Source organism: Chinchilla lanigera, unplaced genomic scaffold (genome assembly GCF_000276665.1).
Source record: "Chinchilla lanigera isolate Chin_1 unplaced genomic scaffold, ChiLan1.0 scaffold00105, whole genome shotgun sequence".
NCBI classification, from domain to species: domain Eukaryota; kingdom Metazoa; phylum Chordata; class Mammalia; order Rodentia; family Chinchillidae; genus Chinchilla; species Chinchilla lanigera.
Genome location: NW_004955506.1, coordinates 4,467,344 through 4,481,182, shown reverse-complemented (window position 1 = coordinate 4,481,182; position 13,839 = coordinate 4,467,344). Strand labels below are relative to the sequence as shown.

The window sequence follows — 13,839 nt, the reverse complement described above, 5'->3', positions numbered from 1 at the left end:
GCTTTCACAAAAGACAGAATGCCATCTGTTGGCTTAATTTATGGCATTTATGAAGGGATGGCTCCTTGAGTTAGGGAAAGTCTGCTTCCTTGGCCTCTGCCCTTGTTCACTCCTAGTTTCCTAGTGTGCACCACTTAGGCACTTTGTTTTTTCTACTCCGATAGGAAGATGAAAAATGGTTAAATGGCACAGTGAAATCCCAGCCACTCAAGAGGCTGAGGCAGAAGGATCATAAATTCAAAGCCAGGCTGGACATCTTAGCAAGAGCCTGTCTCAAAATAAAATACAAACAGCTGGGAAGGTAACCCAGCACTAGAGTGCTTGCCTAGCATGTGCAAGGTTCAATGTCTAGCACCAAAAAAAGGAAACAAAAGAAAATTTATAAACAGTAAAAACTACTTATCCTGGTGGTGCTCTTTTCTTATTTTATATTCTCAACTCTGTATTTGTTCAGTGAAGAAACTAAAAGGATGTAATGATTCCAGAACTCTACTGTACAGAAATATATTCCAAAAAATGGTAGTACTTAAAGGATTATTTTATTTTACTTTATTTTAATGATGCTGAGTATTGAAGCCTGGACCTTGTGCTCATGATCTACCACAGAGCTAGACTCTAGCCCTAGAAAGATCATTTTAAAATTTTTAATGTGAATGTTTTCATTGAAAGTAGAAATTTGTTAGTGAGTTCAACCCCAGCCTGAACTTCATAGCAAAACAGTCGTAAAAAGAAAAAAAAGAAATTTGTTATGCCTCATCAGCTAGCTTTAAAATAACAAAAAGGAGACCAGATTCGCTCTAGCAGTAAATGCTAAACAGTGGAAATTGTTTTAATGTTATGTATTTAAAATTATTTCTCATTGAAAATACTTGTTTTCCATCAAAATTATATGATGTACAGTATCCCAGTTTGTAGAGTTTCTTCTAGAGCCTGAGAGCGTCAGCACACACATCATGAGGGTTACCTAGAGTTTGTATATATATTAATAGTCTAGCTACACATCAACTTAAAGTGGGAACTTTGTTTTCTTATTTTTTGAGTAAGCAGATTTTCTCCCATTTGTAAGATTTTGAAGCATTAAGCTTGCAAATCATTTGCCTTCTGCATAAGGTACTCTATAGAATGTTTTCTGCTTTTATCCAAATTTAAAATTTTGTGTAAAATGCAATTAACTATAATTATATGCATTCTTAGTTTTAACTTAGTTAAATAATCTATAAAAATTTATAATGTTGTCTTTCAAAGAGATGGAAGTATAGGAATGACAAATTCAAGGTGAATTCACTGTTATCTACAGTGAATAGATATTTTCATAGATGATTGGTCTTTAGTAATGCTCTCCTTTAGCTTTCCAAAGCATCCATAATTTTTATCAGCTATGTTCATTTCCCAGATTTAATTTTGTCCCTTCAGTTTGTAAAGCTGCTTTCCCCAATAACATTTTTTTCCATGTAATTATAGGTAATATAGTTAGCTATTGCTGGCAGTAACTGATAGGGATACCCCCCCTATTAATGGTAGCAGTTTGTATAATCTGTTTCTTCAGCATAGGCTCATCTTGTAATTTAAAATGATTCATAGGTTGCATGTCCTTTTGTCATTAATCAATATTACTGCATTTTATTAGGATAAAATACAGCAAGGGAACTGATTTCATGCTACCTTTAGTAAGATAATTAATAGGTTTTGGATGCATCTCAAGACCATACTCATAAGTAAAATAAACCAGACACATATGTAAACATCATATTGTCTCCCTAGTGTAAGAAGCTGAAAGAATAAATAAGGTTCAAAATGTACAACAGACATTGCAAAATGGGAAGAAACTTCAAAAGAAAGAGAAGCCAGGCGTGGTCGCACATGCCTGTAATCCCAGCACTTTGGGAGGCTGAGGCAGGAGGATCATTGCGAGTTGGAGACCAGCCTGGGCTGTAAAGTGAGTTCAAGGCCAGCCTGAACTGCTTAGTGAGACCCTGTCTCAAAAAGACAAAAAAAAAAAGAAAGAAAGAAAGAAAGAAAAAAAGAAAGAGAAACTGGGATAGGGGGATGGAGAAAAGAAGGAAGGGAAAAGGAAAAAGAAAAAAAATTATATATATGTGTGTGTGTGTGTGTATATATATATATATATATATATATATATATACACACACATGTATATAAAGATAGTTATGCTACTAAGTTCACTGAAAAGAAAGGTTTATGCTAATATTGTCTGGACAGTTTTTTTTCTCTTGAAAAAGAAAATAAATAGATTTCATGTATCCTTGCTGAGGCCAAATAATTTAAAACATACATAACTATTCACATATTATACCATAAGTTTTCTCTTGCATGGAGAATCCAGTCCTTTCTGATCTGTTTACTACTTTAAATACTCACATCTCCTCTCTGAAATAATATATTTCTATGAAAATTACAACTGAGAGGAGCTATCAGGAGCTTCCAGTGTGACTGACAGCAGTAGGTGAATTCACTGAAGAGATGCTGAGTGACTAGCATTTGAGCTGGTTTTGAGAGCTGAATCACATTTACTTTTTCCATTTCACTTTTATTATTTGCTCTCTCCTTTGGCTCCTTTGCAGTTTCATCAGGCTGGGGAGAAATGCCTAATGTCCACTCAAAGGCTGAAAATGCATGGGGAGAGCCATCTTCTCCATCCACTCTAGTCGACAACGGCACAGCAGCATGGGGGAAGCCACCCAACAGTGGTAGCGGATGGGGAGATCACCCTGCTGAGCCAGCGGTGACCTTTGGAAGAGCTGGCGCACCCACTGCCACCCCAGCCCTGTGTAAACCAGGTGAGCTAAGCATCCTGCCTGCCCTGGTCTGGCGACTTGGAAATGGTTCAGAATATTTCAAGGGGGACCTTTCATTGATTTTTTTTTAGAACACACTTTTATTTTAATCCATCTCACTTTTATTTTATTTTATTTGGTACTGAGGATTGTCATTTTGCTCTGCTTTGTTTTGTTTTGTTGGTTTTTTGAGACAGAGCCTTACCACATAGTTCAGGCTAGCCTTGAACTCACTAGCCCAGGCTGGCCTCCAGTTGTTCCTACCTCAACCTCCTAAGTGCCGGGTACTGGGGATTGAACCCAGGGCCTCATGCATCCTAAATGTGTACTTTACCACAGAGCTGTATCAAGCTGTCATTGAATTTTAAAAGGTAAATTTTTTATTACTATATGGACACTTCAAGACTAACTTTAAGCCAAGACTGTAACAAAACTGTTCATGTCTGATATATAAACATAAAAAAGGTTTTAACAGGAGTCTGTGCCCTCCTTTTAAAAATTAATACAAGAAGCCAGGCGTGGTGGTGCCTGTCTGTAATCCCAGCTCTTGGGAGGCTGAGGCAGGAGGATTATTGCGAGTTCGAGATCAGCCTGGGCTACAAAGTGAGCTCAAGGCCAGCCTAAACTGCATAGCGAGGGGCTGGGAATTTAGTTCAGTGGCACAGCACCTGCCTGGCAAGCGCAAGGTCATGAGTTTGATTCCCGGTACCAGAAAAAAAAACCAAAAATAAAATAAAATAAACTGCATAGTGAGATCCTGTCTCAAAAAGACAAAAAAAAAAAAAAATTCAAGATTCAAAGCACTTGAGCATGCATGTTTGGTACTACTACAGGCTCAGCATTCCCAGGCTGAAAATCCCAAATCCAAAATGCTCTAAAATCTGAAAGTTGAGTACCACACGACACTGCATGTTGAAAATTCTACACCTATCCTCATGTGTCAGGTCACAGTCAAAATGCAAGAACACTAACAATAATACTATGTTGCCAAGTATAGTGGCACATGCCTGATATCCCAACACTGTGGGAGGCTGAGGCAGGAGGATCAAACATTTAAGCAAGATTCTGTCTCAGAATTTAAAAGATAAAATGGGCTGGAGATGTAGCTCAGTGCAAAAACCCTAGGTACAAGTTCTAATACTGAAAAAAAAAAGCATTATGTAAATTTATCTTCGGGGCGTTGGAGGTATAGCTCAACGGCCCAGCACCTGCCTGGCAAACAAAAGGTACTGAGTTTGATTCCTGGTACCCAAAAAAATAATCTTCAGAGCCAGGCATGATAGTACACACCTATAATTCTAGCTACTGGGGGCTAAGGAGGATCAGAAGTTTAGAGCCTGTCTGGATAACTTAAGTGAGACCACCTGTCAAAATAAAAATTAAATAGGGCAAAGCATATAGCTCTGTGGTAGAATACTTGCCTAGCACAAACAATGCCCTGGGTTCCCTCCCCAGTACCACCAAATGCAAAACAAAGTACAGTTTCCTTGTAGGTTTTATGTATAAGATGTCTATGAAACAAATGTTTAAACATCCCTAACATGTTTCATTATGTTTCAGTTTTGGAAATAATATAAAATTTTTTTTAAAAATCTGAAATGAGAAACACTTCTGGTTCCAGGTATGTTTTGTTTTGTTTTATCTTGTATTGTTCTGTTTTTTGAGACAGGGTCTCACTGTGTAACATAGGCTAGTCTTAAACTTACTGTGTTGTCCAGGCTGGCCTTGAACTTGAAATGATCCTCCTGCCTAAGCCTACCAAATGCAAGGATTCTAGGCATGAGCCACCACACCTGTGGTGTGCATGCATAAGCATGCAGCCTGCAATGGCGCTCACTCCTTTAGCAGTGTTTTGTATCTGCCTATTTAAATTTATCTCATCAAACAAGATGAATAAAGCCCATCATTTTTTTCCTCTTGAGAAATATTTGAAAACACATATCTATAGCAGTCTTGGTATTTCTTGCCTTGCTTTAATCTTACAAACAAAATTTAACTTCGGATACTTTATGTTTATGCTTAAAATAACTTGAGAAAAGATGATACAGTGTTTACCTACTATGTGTGAGACCCGGTTCAGTAGCCAGCACTGAAAAAAAAAATCTTGAAAAAGCAACTGTGCTTTTCCCTCCCATTTTCTGTAACTGTAGTGAGTATACCTATACATTCTTACATGATTTCAGGATTATATTTACTGCATGAAAATCTCATACTATGTGGATGTAATGTATACATGTGATATTAACATAAATGTAATATGTGTGATGTTCACATAAATATAACTGATTTAAGTCTGATTAAGATTAATCATTCACATGGCTGCCAAAGCAGCAGCATTTTCTTGGCTGTCACTAGATATCCTTGAGCTTAAAGTGAAACCGTTGATTGCATTATTTTGTTGAATGGTTGGTATGTTCCGTATACCTATCCCTTCTGCTGGAAATATTTATTCCATTTTTATTACTTTTTTTTTTTTTTTTTTTTTTTTTTTTTTTGCTTTTTGGGTTTTTTTGTTTGTTTTTTGGTACTGGGAATCAAACTCACAGCCTTGCGTTTGCCAGGCAGAGGGACTGTGCCACTGAGCTATATCTCCAGCTCTCATTGCTTTTTGTTGCAAAGTTAAAGGATAAGGGACCTTGTGGAACATTCCATTTTGAGGAAGTATATTCTGTTTTTATATTCTGTCTTTAAGGTCTGTGTATTTGCCTCCCTATCTTATAAATATCATTTTCATCATCTAACAAACCTCAGCTAACTACTATAACCTATCCTTTAACTTTTTCTGGTTTTTCCAAGAAGTAGAAATTTGAAGTAGCTTGGACACCTGAAATCACTTTGTATTTTGCGAAGGGAGAAAGAAGTAAAAATTCAGTAGCCAATTCGAATTTCCTCTGCCTAGGGCTCTGTCCAGCAGTTGTAGATGTGTCCTGGTAGCTTGTGAGAAATGCACATGGCTGGGCCTACCCTAGATGTGCTGCATATCACAGGGTCATCACCAACTCCCACAGGGGGCTAAATGTGAGAAGCACTGACCCACGTGACATAGTGCCCACAAGTTTAAACCAGGATGTGACAAAGAACTACAAAGAAGACAGTGACATTTCTGAAGAACCCACTTTTGAGAGATCTTTTCATTCCAGGCAGAGATTGGCACACAGGAATCATTTTTAGCCTGCCTAGGTTTTGCCGGTTATGGTGGTGCCCTCCTGTAATCCCAGCACTCGGGAAGCTGAGGCAGGAGATCACTGCAAGCTCGAGGCCAGCCTGGGCTACATAGTGAGTTCAAGCCCAGCCTAAACTGCATAGCAAGACCCTGTCTCAAAAAGAAAAAAAAGACTGCCTGGGTTTCAAATTGATCTACAGTTGGTTAAAGAAGTTTGGAATAACATATAGCAAACACGTGGAGTGTGAAGAAAAAATGTACACATATACATTGTGCATGTCTAGTAGGAGAAATTAAGTTCTTGTGTCTGGGGAAAGGAAAGAGTAAAGAGGTGAATTACGCCACACTTACATTTTCACATACACCCTAAATCATGTATGTAATAGTGAAGCATTCTGCACCTTAGAGGTAGTAAGCTGGCTAAGTTTCTGTTTGCTCTCTTTCTAGCTTCCAAATCTATGCAAGAAGGCTGGGGCAGTGGTGGGGACGAAATGAACCTGGGCACCGGCCAGTGGGAGGATGAGGAAGGGGACATGTGGAATAATGCTGCTTCCCAAGAAAGCGCCTCCTCCTGCAGCTCCTGGGGTAATGCCCCCAAGAAAGGACTTCAGAAGGTAGGCATGGCACTCCTGTGGGAGAAACTTCCAGAGCCAATGGCTTAAAGGTGGCATCTGCAGCACAGGGTGGAAAACTACACATGAGATTTCCAGGGTGCAGTTCAGACCTTTAGGTGTTCCTGTAAGAGATCCTTTCAGGGGTCAGCAAGGTCAAAAGTGTTTCTCTGGTGCTAAGATTTTGTCTTTTCCAGAAAGTTCATTCCCTGGGATAGGGTGTTAATTTAGCCAGTTTTCCATTGCTATAATAAACACCTCAGATAAATCAACTTACAAAGAGGAAAGGTTTATTTTGGCTCCCAGTTTTAGAGGTTTTAGTCCATGACTGATTGATCTTTACTCCTTTGGGAAACCATGTGGTAGAGCAAAACTGCTCATCCTATGACCAGGAAGTAAAAGAGAAAGCAAAGTCTGGGGTCCCATTATCACTGCTGAAGGCCCAACCCCATGACTCAAACACCAGATTATCCATTCTATCTCTTAACATGTTCACATTCATAATTTGTGTATCTCTCTGCCAGACACCTCCAATTTGAATTCAAGCATTCCTGCCAACTTGAACCACTGGTGGTATGTGCATAACTGTCCCATGGAGCAGCTATACCACTTCTCAGGAGGTCTTTGATTACAGTAATGCAAAGAAGGTGTTGATTTAGGAGACCAGATGTCATCACATTACAGTTCCTTAAGGAAAACATTAAAATGGTACAAAAATTATAATACAGCTAATTTATGGGATAGCAGCTATAAATGCATATTATATACACCAGCAGCGGGGTACTTGTAAGGCTTCCATGTTAAAATGTTTTGGTTTTTGTTTTTTGGTTTTTTTTTTTGGTCTTTCTGAGACCAGGTCTCACTATGCAGTTCAGGCTGGCCTTGAGCTCATTTTGTAGCCTAAGCTGGTCTCAAACTCACAACAATCCTCCTGCCTCAGCCTCCCAAGTGCTGGGATCACAGGCGTGCACTACCACACCCAGCTGAAAATTTTAATTGTTGATAAGGTTATTCATTAATATATATTTAATTGTTGATAAGCTATTCATAATATAATAACTATAAATTTCTTTTAATGAAATAAGTTTGTTGATTATTATAATCATTTTAATTGGTATGAATAGTATTAATGATTAATACATTAGGATTTAATTAAATATTAATATTTATATTCAAACAGTAATTATTCATATTTAAGCAACCAACTAGATTTAGTCCATTTATAGACTTTTTATTAACTTTATTAGTATACAGACAAATAAAAGTGATTAGATTCATTTGTACGACTGGTGATATAAGCCACCCAATGACATAGTCATGCCTGTAACACTGGTGGTTCAAGTAAGCAGGATGTGTTAAAGGAACATGACCTCCAAGCAGTGCCACTTTAGGGAACAGCCTTCAACACAAGGACCTTTGGGAACACTTAAGACCCAAACCATTGCAGATGGAGCTGCCGAGAGACATGATTACGCAGAGCGTGTGCAGAAACACACCTGAGAAACCAGTCGATGCTTAGTGCCAACCTTTAATAGAGATGTGCAAAAAGGCAAAACAATGTCATTCTTCTCAAAAAATGTTTTAGTAAATATATTTATTTTTCTTTTAAATATGTTATTTATGTTAACATGTAATGAATTGGTATTGCTGTTTTTTAACATTAATGTAATTTTTAAATTTATCAGTTTTAACTTCAAATGCAGTATCAATAGATACAACTCTTTTAGAAACAAAGTTTCTTTGGGATCCTTAATTTTAGAGTGTAATGGGGTCCTGAGACCAAGAAGTTTGAGAATTACTGTGGTGACCACTAAGTACTCTTGAAATAAACAGGCAGCCATCTGAAAGGAATTGAGATCTACAACCCACTGTGTCCCAGCATAGATTCTATCACAAATTCAAATATGAAAAATTAAAAAAAATTTAAAAAGAAAAACACAGAAGAAGTTGAGTGTGGTAGTACATGCCTGTAATCCCAGCACTCGAGAAGGTGAGGCAGGAGGATCACTTCAAGATGGAAGCCAGCCTGTACTACGCAGAAACACCCTCAAAATAAATAAATAAATTAAATAGTTATAAAAACAGTTTATAGTGAGAAGGACCATTCTCACTATGACTAAAATCTAAAAGTTATAAAAGAGTTTAGATTAAAACAGTAACCATAAAAACTATATGAGAAAAAATACCCTAATCAAAATCAAAGGACAAATAACAAACTGGAAAAAAAAATTGTAATTCATATCATAGAGAAAGGACTGATCTCTTACATGTAGAAAAGGCTAGAGACTGATTTTTTTTTTAAACATTAGCCAGTAACCCAATAAAAAAATGAACAAAGAAAATGAATAGTAGATGACTCATAGAAAGGAAATCATATAGCTCTTAGCAAATGAAATAGTCACCTTGATTATAAAAAGAGAACTCAAACTGGGCATATGCCAGTACTCTAGGAGGTTATGATACAGGAAGATTCCAATTTTGAATCCAGCCTAGGCAACTTAGTAACTTAGTGAAACCATCTCAAAATAAAAAACATCTGGGGTTGTAGCTCAGTGAGAAGGCCCTGGTTCAATCCCACTCCCACAGAAGAAAAAGGAAAAAGAGGAAAAAAATTTAAAACAATACCGAGAGATGCCGTTTTTCCTGTCTTATATCAGCAGAAATCCAAAAGTTTAATGAGCACACTCTGAGGGATAGAGGTGTGGCTCGTTGACCCTGGGTTCAATCCCTGACACCAAAAATAAAATAATAAACATTGTGCTGTCAAAGCTATGTGAAACCAGTACTCTTTCATTACTGGCAGGAGTGCAAATTAACATAATCCGAAAGGAGGGCTGTGTGGTGCTATCAAAATGACCAAGATGTCAGCACATTGATAGAGGTTTCCACTCACACTGTTACATCATTTTTATAGTAATAGAATGAAAATAAATATGCATTGGTGGGATAGCTGGGTAAATTATGCCAGGTGCATCACATAGGAGGCTAAATATTTTTTAAAGAAAATTCTATATTGATATGAAAAGATCAACAAAATAGCTGGCATGGTGACACACATCTATAATCCCAGCACTCAAAAGGCTGAGGCAGGAGGATTGCCACAAGTTCAGGGCCATCTTAAGATGTATAGTTAGTTAAAGGCCAGCCTGAACTACATAGCAAGACATTGTCTCAAAAAAAAAAAAAAAAAAAAATCAACAGAGTATATTGTTACATGAAGAGACAAGGAACAGAAATGTGTGGCATACCACTAATTTTAGGTAGATGTAACAGCTGCTGGAGACTGTTCTAAGTTCTCTGGGAGGAAGATTAGACTCTGCTAAGGGGGACTTCCTCTTAGAACAGGAACCAAGCATGTAAAGGGGCATGGAATGAAGAGTCTTTTCTTGCATTTTGTTCTTTTGAACCAAGTAAATATATTGCTGCTTGAAAAAGACATTAGAAAAGAATTCAATAAGTAGTAAGTAGAAACCAAAAACTGAAGTCAGACTTTCCATTCATAAGGAAAAAAGGTTACAGGCTCAAAAGGAAGTCCTTTACAGTTGGGTTGGCAGGTAATCTGATCACAGTGAGATAAGAAATACCAAATTAGTAAATTAAAATAATATGATTTTGGCTAATCTGGCTCTGGCAGCATACTGACAATTAAAATAACGTCCCCCCCCCAATAAGCTACTTCCTTGGGGAACAGAGAATCTGTTAGTTTTTATAGTTCTGCATGCTCCACTATCTAGTTACAGTGTGTATGTGTGTGTGCGCACGCATGTTTGTATCTTTAGAGCCTTGGTGTTGCATAGTTGGAAGGAAATTGGTCCAGCTTGCTTATCTGACTCACACGGCACCCTTTGCCCTTCCCCACTTTTCTCTTTTTCCTTTCCCTCCAACATTCTGCCTGCTCCTTTCCTCTCACCTGAGTGCTATAAGCAATGAATAATTAATGAAATTACTAGGTTTGATCTTCCTTTTCTCTGTTAACCTTTTTTCCTTGGAAGGAACCCTCTGCATTTGTTATTATTTAGAATAAAGCTTATAAAAGGGGAAAAAAACATAATTTTTAGTGGGCATCACATAGCACCAAGTTCAAGGGAGTATTCTTGTGACTATTTGATAGTAGTATATATTTGTGATGAACCAAATTAATCCTCTGAGAAAAAGAAATGATGGCCCTGCTTTTGTAAGTCTGTAAGTTACACATGTAAACCAACATGCACATGTACCTGCAATTTCCTGTGGTGTTAGCCCCAAGATACTGCCAGGAACACTGTGGAACCCAGCATGATTCAACACTAATGCAGAAGACTCTGTGACTTTTAAAGCACCATGAGTTTCAGCAGTTTCTCATTTCTAAAAGAAAGCATTAAAATGTAACTTGTGGTCTTTCTTCTGCCTGGGCTTCATTCTAGGGCATGAAGACATCTGGCAAGCAGGATGAGGCTTGGATCATGAGCCGGCTGATCAAACAACTCACAGACATGGGCTTCCCGGTGACTGGTGTCTTATTACTACTACCACAGTTTCCTAAGCAAACAGCCTTAATTGTTTCTTATCAGTGTTTGGTGTTTATGACAAGGCAGAAAGGCTTTTTGAGGAATGAAGTAACTGAACTAATTAATTAGCTTTTAAGTGCCCTTTGGCCTAGGAAGTTAGGCTGAGAGGTTACTGCTTTGAACCCCAACAAAGGTTTGTTCATTTTCTATCAAGAAAGGCATGAGAAGGGCAGGAATATAACTCAGTGGCACAGTGCCTGCGTGGCAAGCAGAAGGTCGTGAGTTCAGTTCCCAGTACAAAAAAAGGCATGAGAGCCTTCAGCTAGAATAAAACTGTGTAAGATTTGTAATTTCCATGGGTTTATTTCATTAATTTATGTAGTAGATTGATAAAAGATCACACACACACAAAATTTGGTATAAGAGGGGCCGGGGATGTAGCTCAGTGGTACAAGCACCTGCCTGGCAAGTGCAAGGTCCCAAGTTCGATTCCAGGTGCCAAAAAAAGGACATAAACAAAAATTTGGTATAAGGGACTAAAGCATCATATGCCAAAAAAGCATCCTAACCAAGGCAATTTAGTTGTACAGGAAGAATTTGGGGCATAAAATAGTCCCCAGAATACCAGTGTTCTGGTCCTAGGGTTGGATGACAGGAATCCTGAGACCAAAGGCTGGCAACCAGGTTCACCATGCAGTCCCTTCAAGTGTCTGCTTTCCAAGTCCAGATTCACATAAGTATTTGTCTTCCAATCGCAGTGTGTGTCCCTAAAATGAGGGGTCCAGAACGACCTCATGTACCTCACCCTGGGTACTGTCTGCACTGGGGAAGGGTCCACCCTCTCCCTGGTTGGAGTGACAGGTCTGCTGGGGCCAGGCAACATGGTCATCACAGAGCTCCCGGGTTCTGGTATATGAAGATCAATCTGCTGCAGTCTGAGAGATGATTACCAACAGGAACCTACTTGTTCTTTTTCTATTTCTTGAGGAAAAGTTTGTGTGATAGAGCCTAGATCTCTGACTCTGCCAGTAACTTTGACGCTGTTTCTGGCAAGTCAGTCACTAAATTATACGGATTTTCTACTTGAAAGACATTATCTCTAACCTCTACAGTGGAGAAAAGCATTTCCAATTCCAAAACCTAATAACAACAGCCAAGTCAGTAGTGATTAACCTGTTTACCAGCTATGCTGTTGGCCACTGTGCCCCACTAATGAGAATTCCACTTTGCTCCACAGAGAGAGCCAGCTGAAGAGGCCTTGAAGAGCAACAATATGAACCTTGACCAGGCCATGAGTAAGTGACAGGGCACACGAAGAGCACTCTTTCACCCGTGTCTTGGCCAACTTTCACTTTTTCAGAAGCATCTTACAGTCTTGGATTAATGGTGGAATTTGCACTGGATAGACAAAAGCAGGCCACAGGGAAGGAGCAAGCAACCATAGGACAGGGACTGACCACACAGTCTGTCAGGCAGATGGGCTCTGGAGGCGAATGTTGTATTTGAAGCATATTTGCTGCTTCATTTTTTCCAGTACTCCAACAAATTGGTGGGATGTATACACCTGTTTTGAGAGGAAGTAATGACACTTGGAGACTATGCTGGGACCTCACATCAGACCTCTTTGGGTCCCAATGGAACTCTTCAAGCCTTGGCCTCTCAAAGGCAATTTATGGACCGTGGAGGCACCACTGTGCAGCTGAGCACATTTCTCTTCTTAGGAGACGGGCTTTGCTGTCAGAACAAGCAATCTCATAGTGCAACTGCTTTCTGTGAAAGAATTATTGTTTCGAGTGTTCATAAATACAGTCTGTTCTCCATATTCTTGGTAATTATGTCCTGTGAAGCCACTGCAGATACTGAATTAGCAAATCGATGTCATGTTAGCACATCTTGAGTGATTTCCCCTTCCTCCTGCTAGATGAACTCTGTTGATTCATTGACACTAAGCTTCCAACCCACACCACTGAAGGAAACTTACGACACACTTTCCCTGAAAGGCACAGCTCACATTTCTTATACTTGGGAACACTAGACAGTCTGCAGCCCTGCAAGAGGGACCATTTTAAACACCAAAATCACCAACAAAAACCACAAAAATATGAAAAATATGGTGCTAAGTGGCCCACCAAAAGGACACTTGACTATGTGAGATCCAAAGCAAGAAGGCAGAGCTTCACTTTGTTGGACCCCATCTGTATGTGGGAATATCAGGTGACTCAAATCTGCCAGTTTGTACGTTTCCACAAACAGCCACATAAGTACTGTTATATTTATTAATCTTTGAATTACAAATAAATTTCACTGAGCAGGTACATTTTCAGATGTAGACGCTATGAGTTGGAGATAGACTATATAATCATACTGGGGTCCCATAGCATGTGGTTCAGACACCAGCATAAACTGAAGCAGTAAATTCTAACTTCTTGGACTATAAAATAGTGCACAGGTTAAATGGCCCAAACAGGTACTACTGGTAATTAGATTGGAAGACTCATGAGGACAGAGTCAGTATCTATTATCACTCAGTACATGAGAAGTAATGTTCAGGAGATGGGAGAAGAGTTGCCCAAGCTGGGTCATCAGGAAGAGAGAGCCCCTGAGACATGATGGGTAGAGGGAGGAAGAAAGTGCATGGGGACCTGGGAAACAGGCAGGGTTCATCCCAGGGGCCAGGAGGCCAGGATGGCCAGAGTGCAGAGGAGCAGGGACAGGACAGAAAGAGGCGAGCAGGGGACAATGTCACGCATAGGGGCCAGGCGAGTACGCAGCATGGTGCTGAG

At 39.1% G+C, this 13,839-nt stretch overlaps 1 protein-coding gene across 1 annotated transcript in view; it reads left to right on the top strand.

The window, feature by feature from the left end:
* Tnrc6c (trinucleotide repeat containing 6C) overlaps nt 1-13,839 on the top strand; it is a gene marked incomplete in the record, with an annotated part of 139,088 nt that overhangs the window by 98,460 nt on the left and 26,789 nt on the right. Inside the window, 4 exon segments of the mRNA XM_005407391.2 lie at nt 2,583-2,798; nt 6,406-6,572; nt 10,973-11,053; nt 12,294-12,351. Coding sequence (XP_005407448.2) covers nt 2,583-2,798; nt 6,406-6,572; nt 10,973-11,053; nt 12,294-12,351 — 522 coding nt within the window.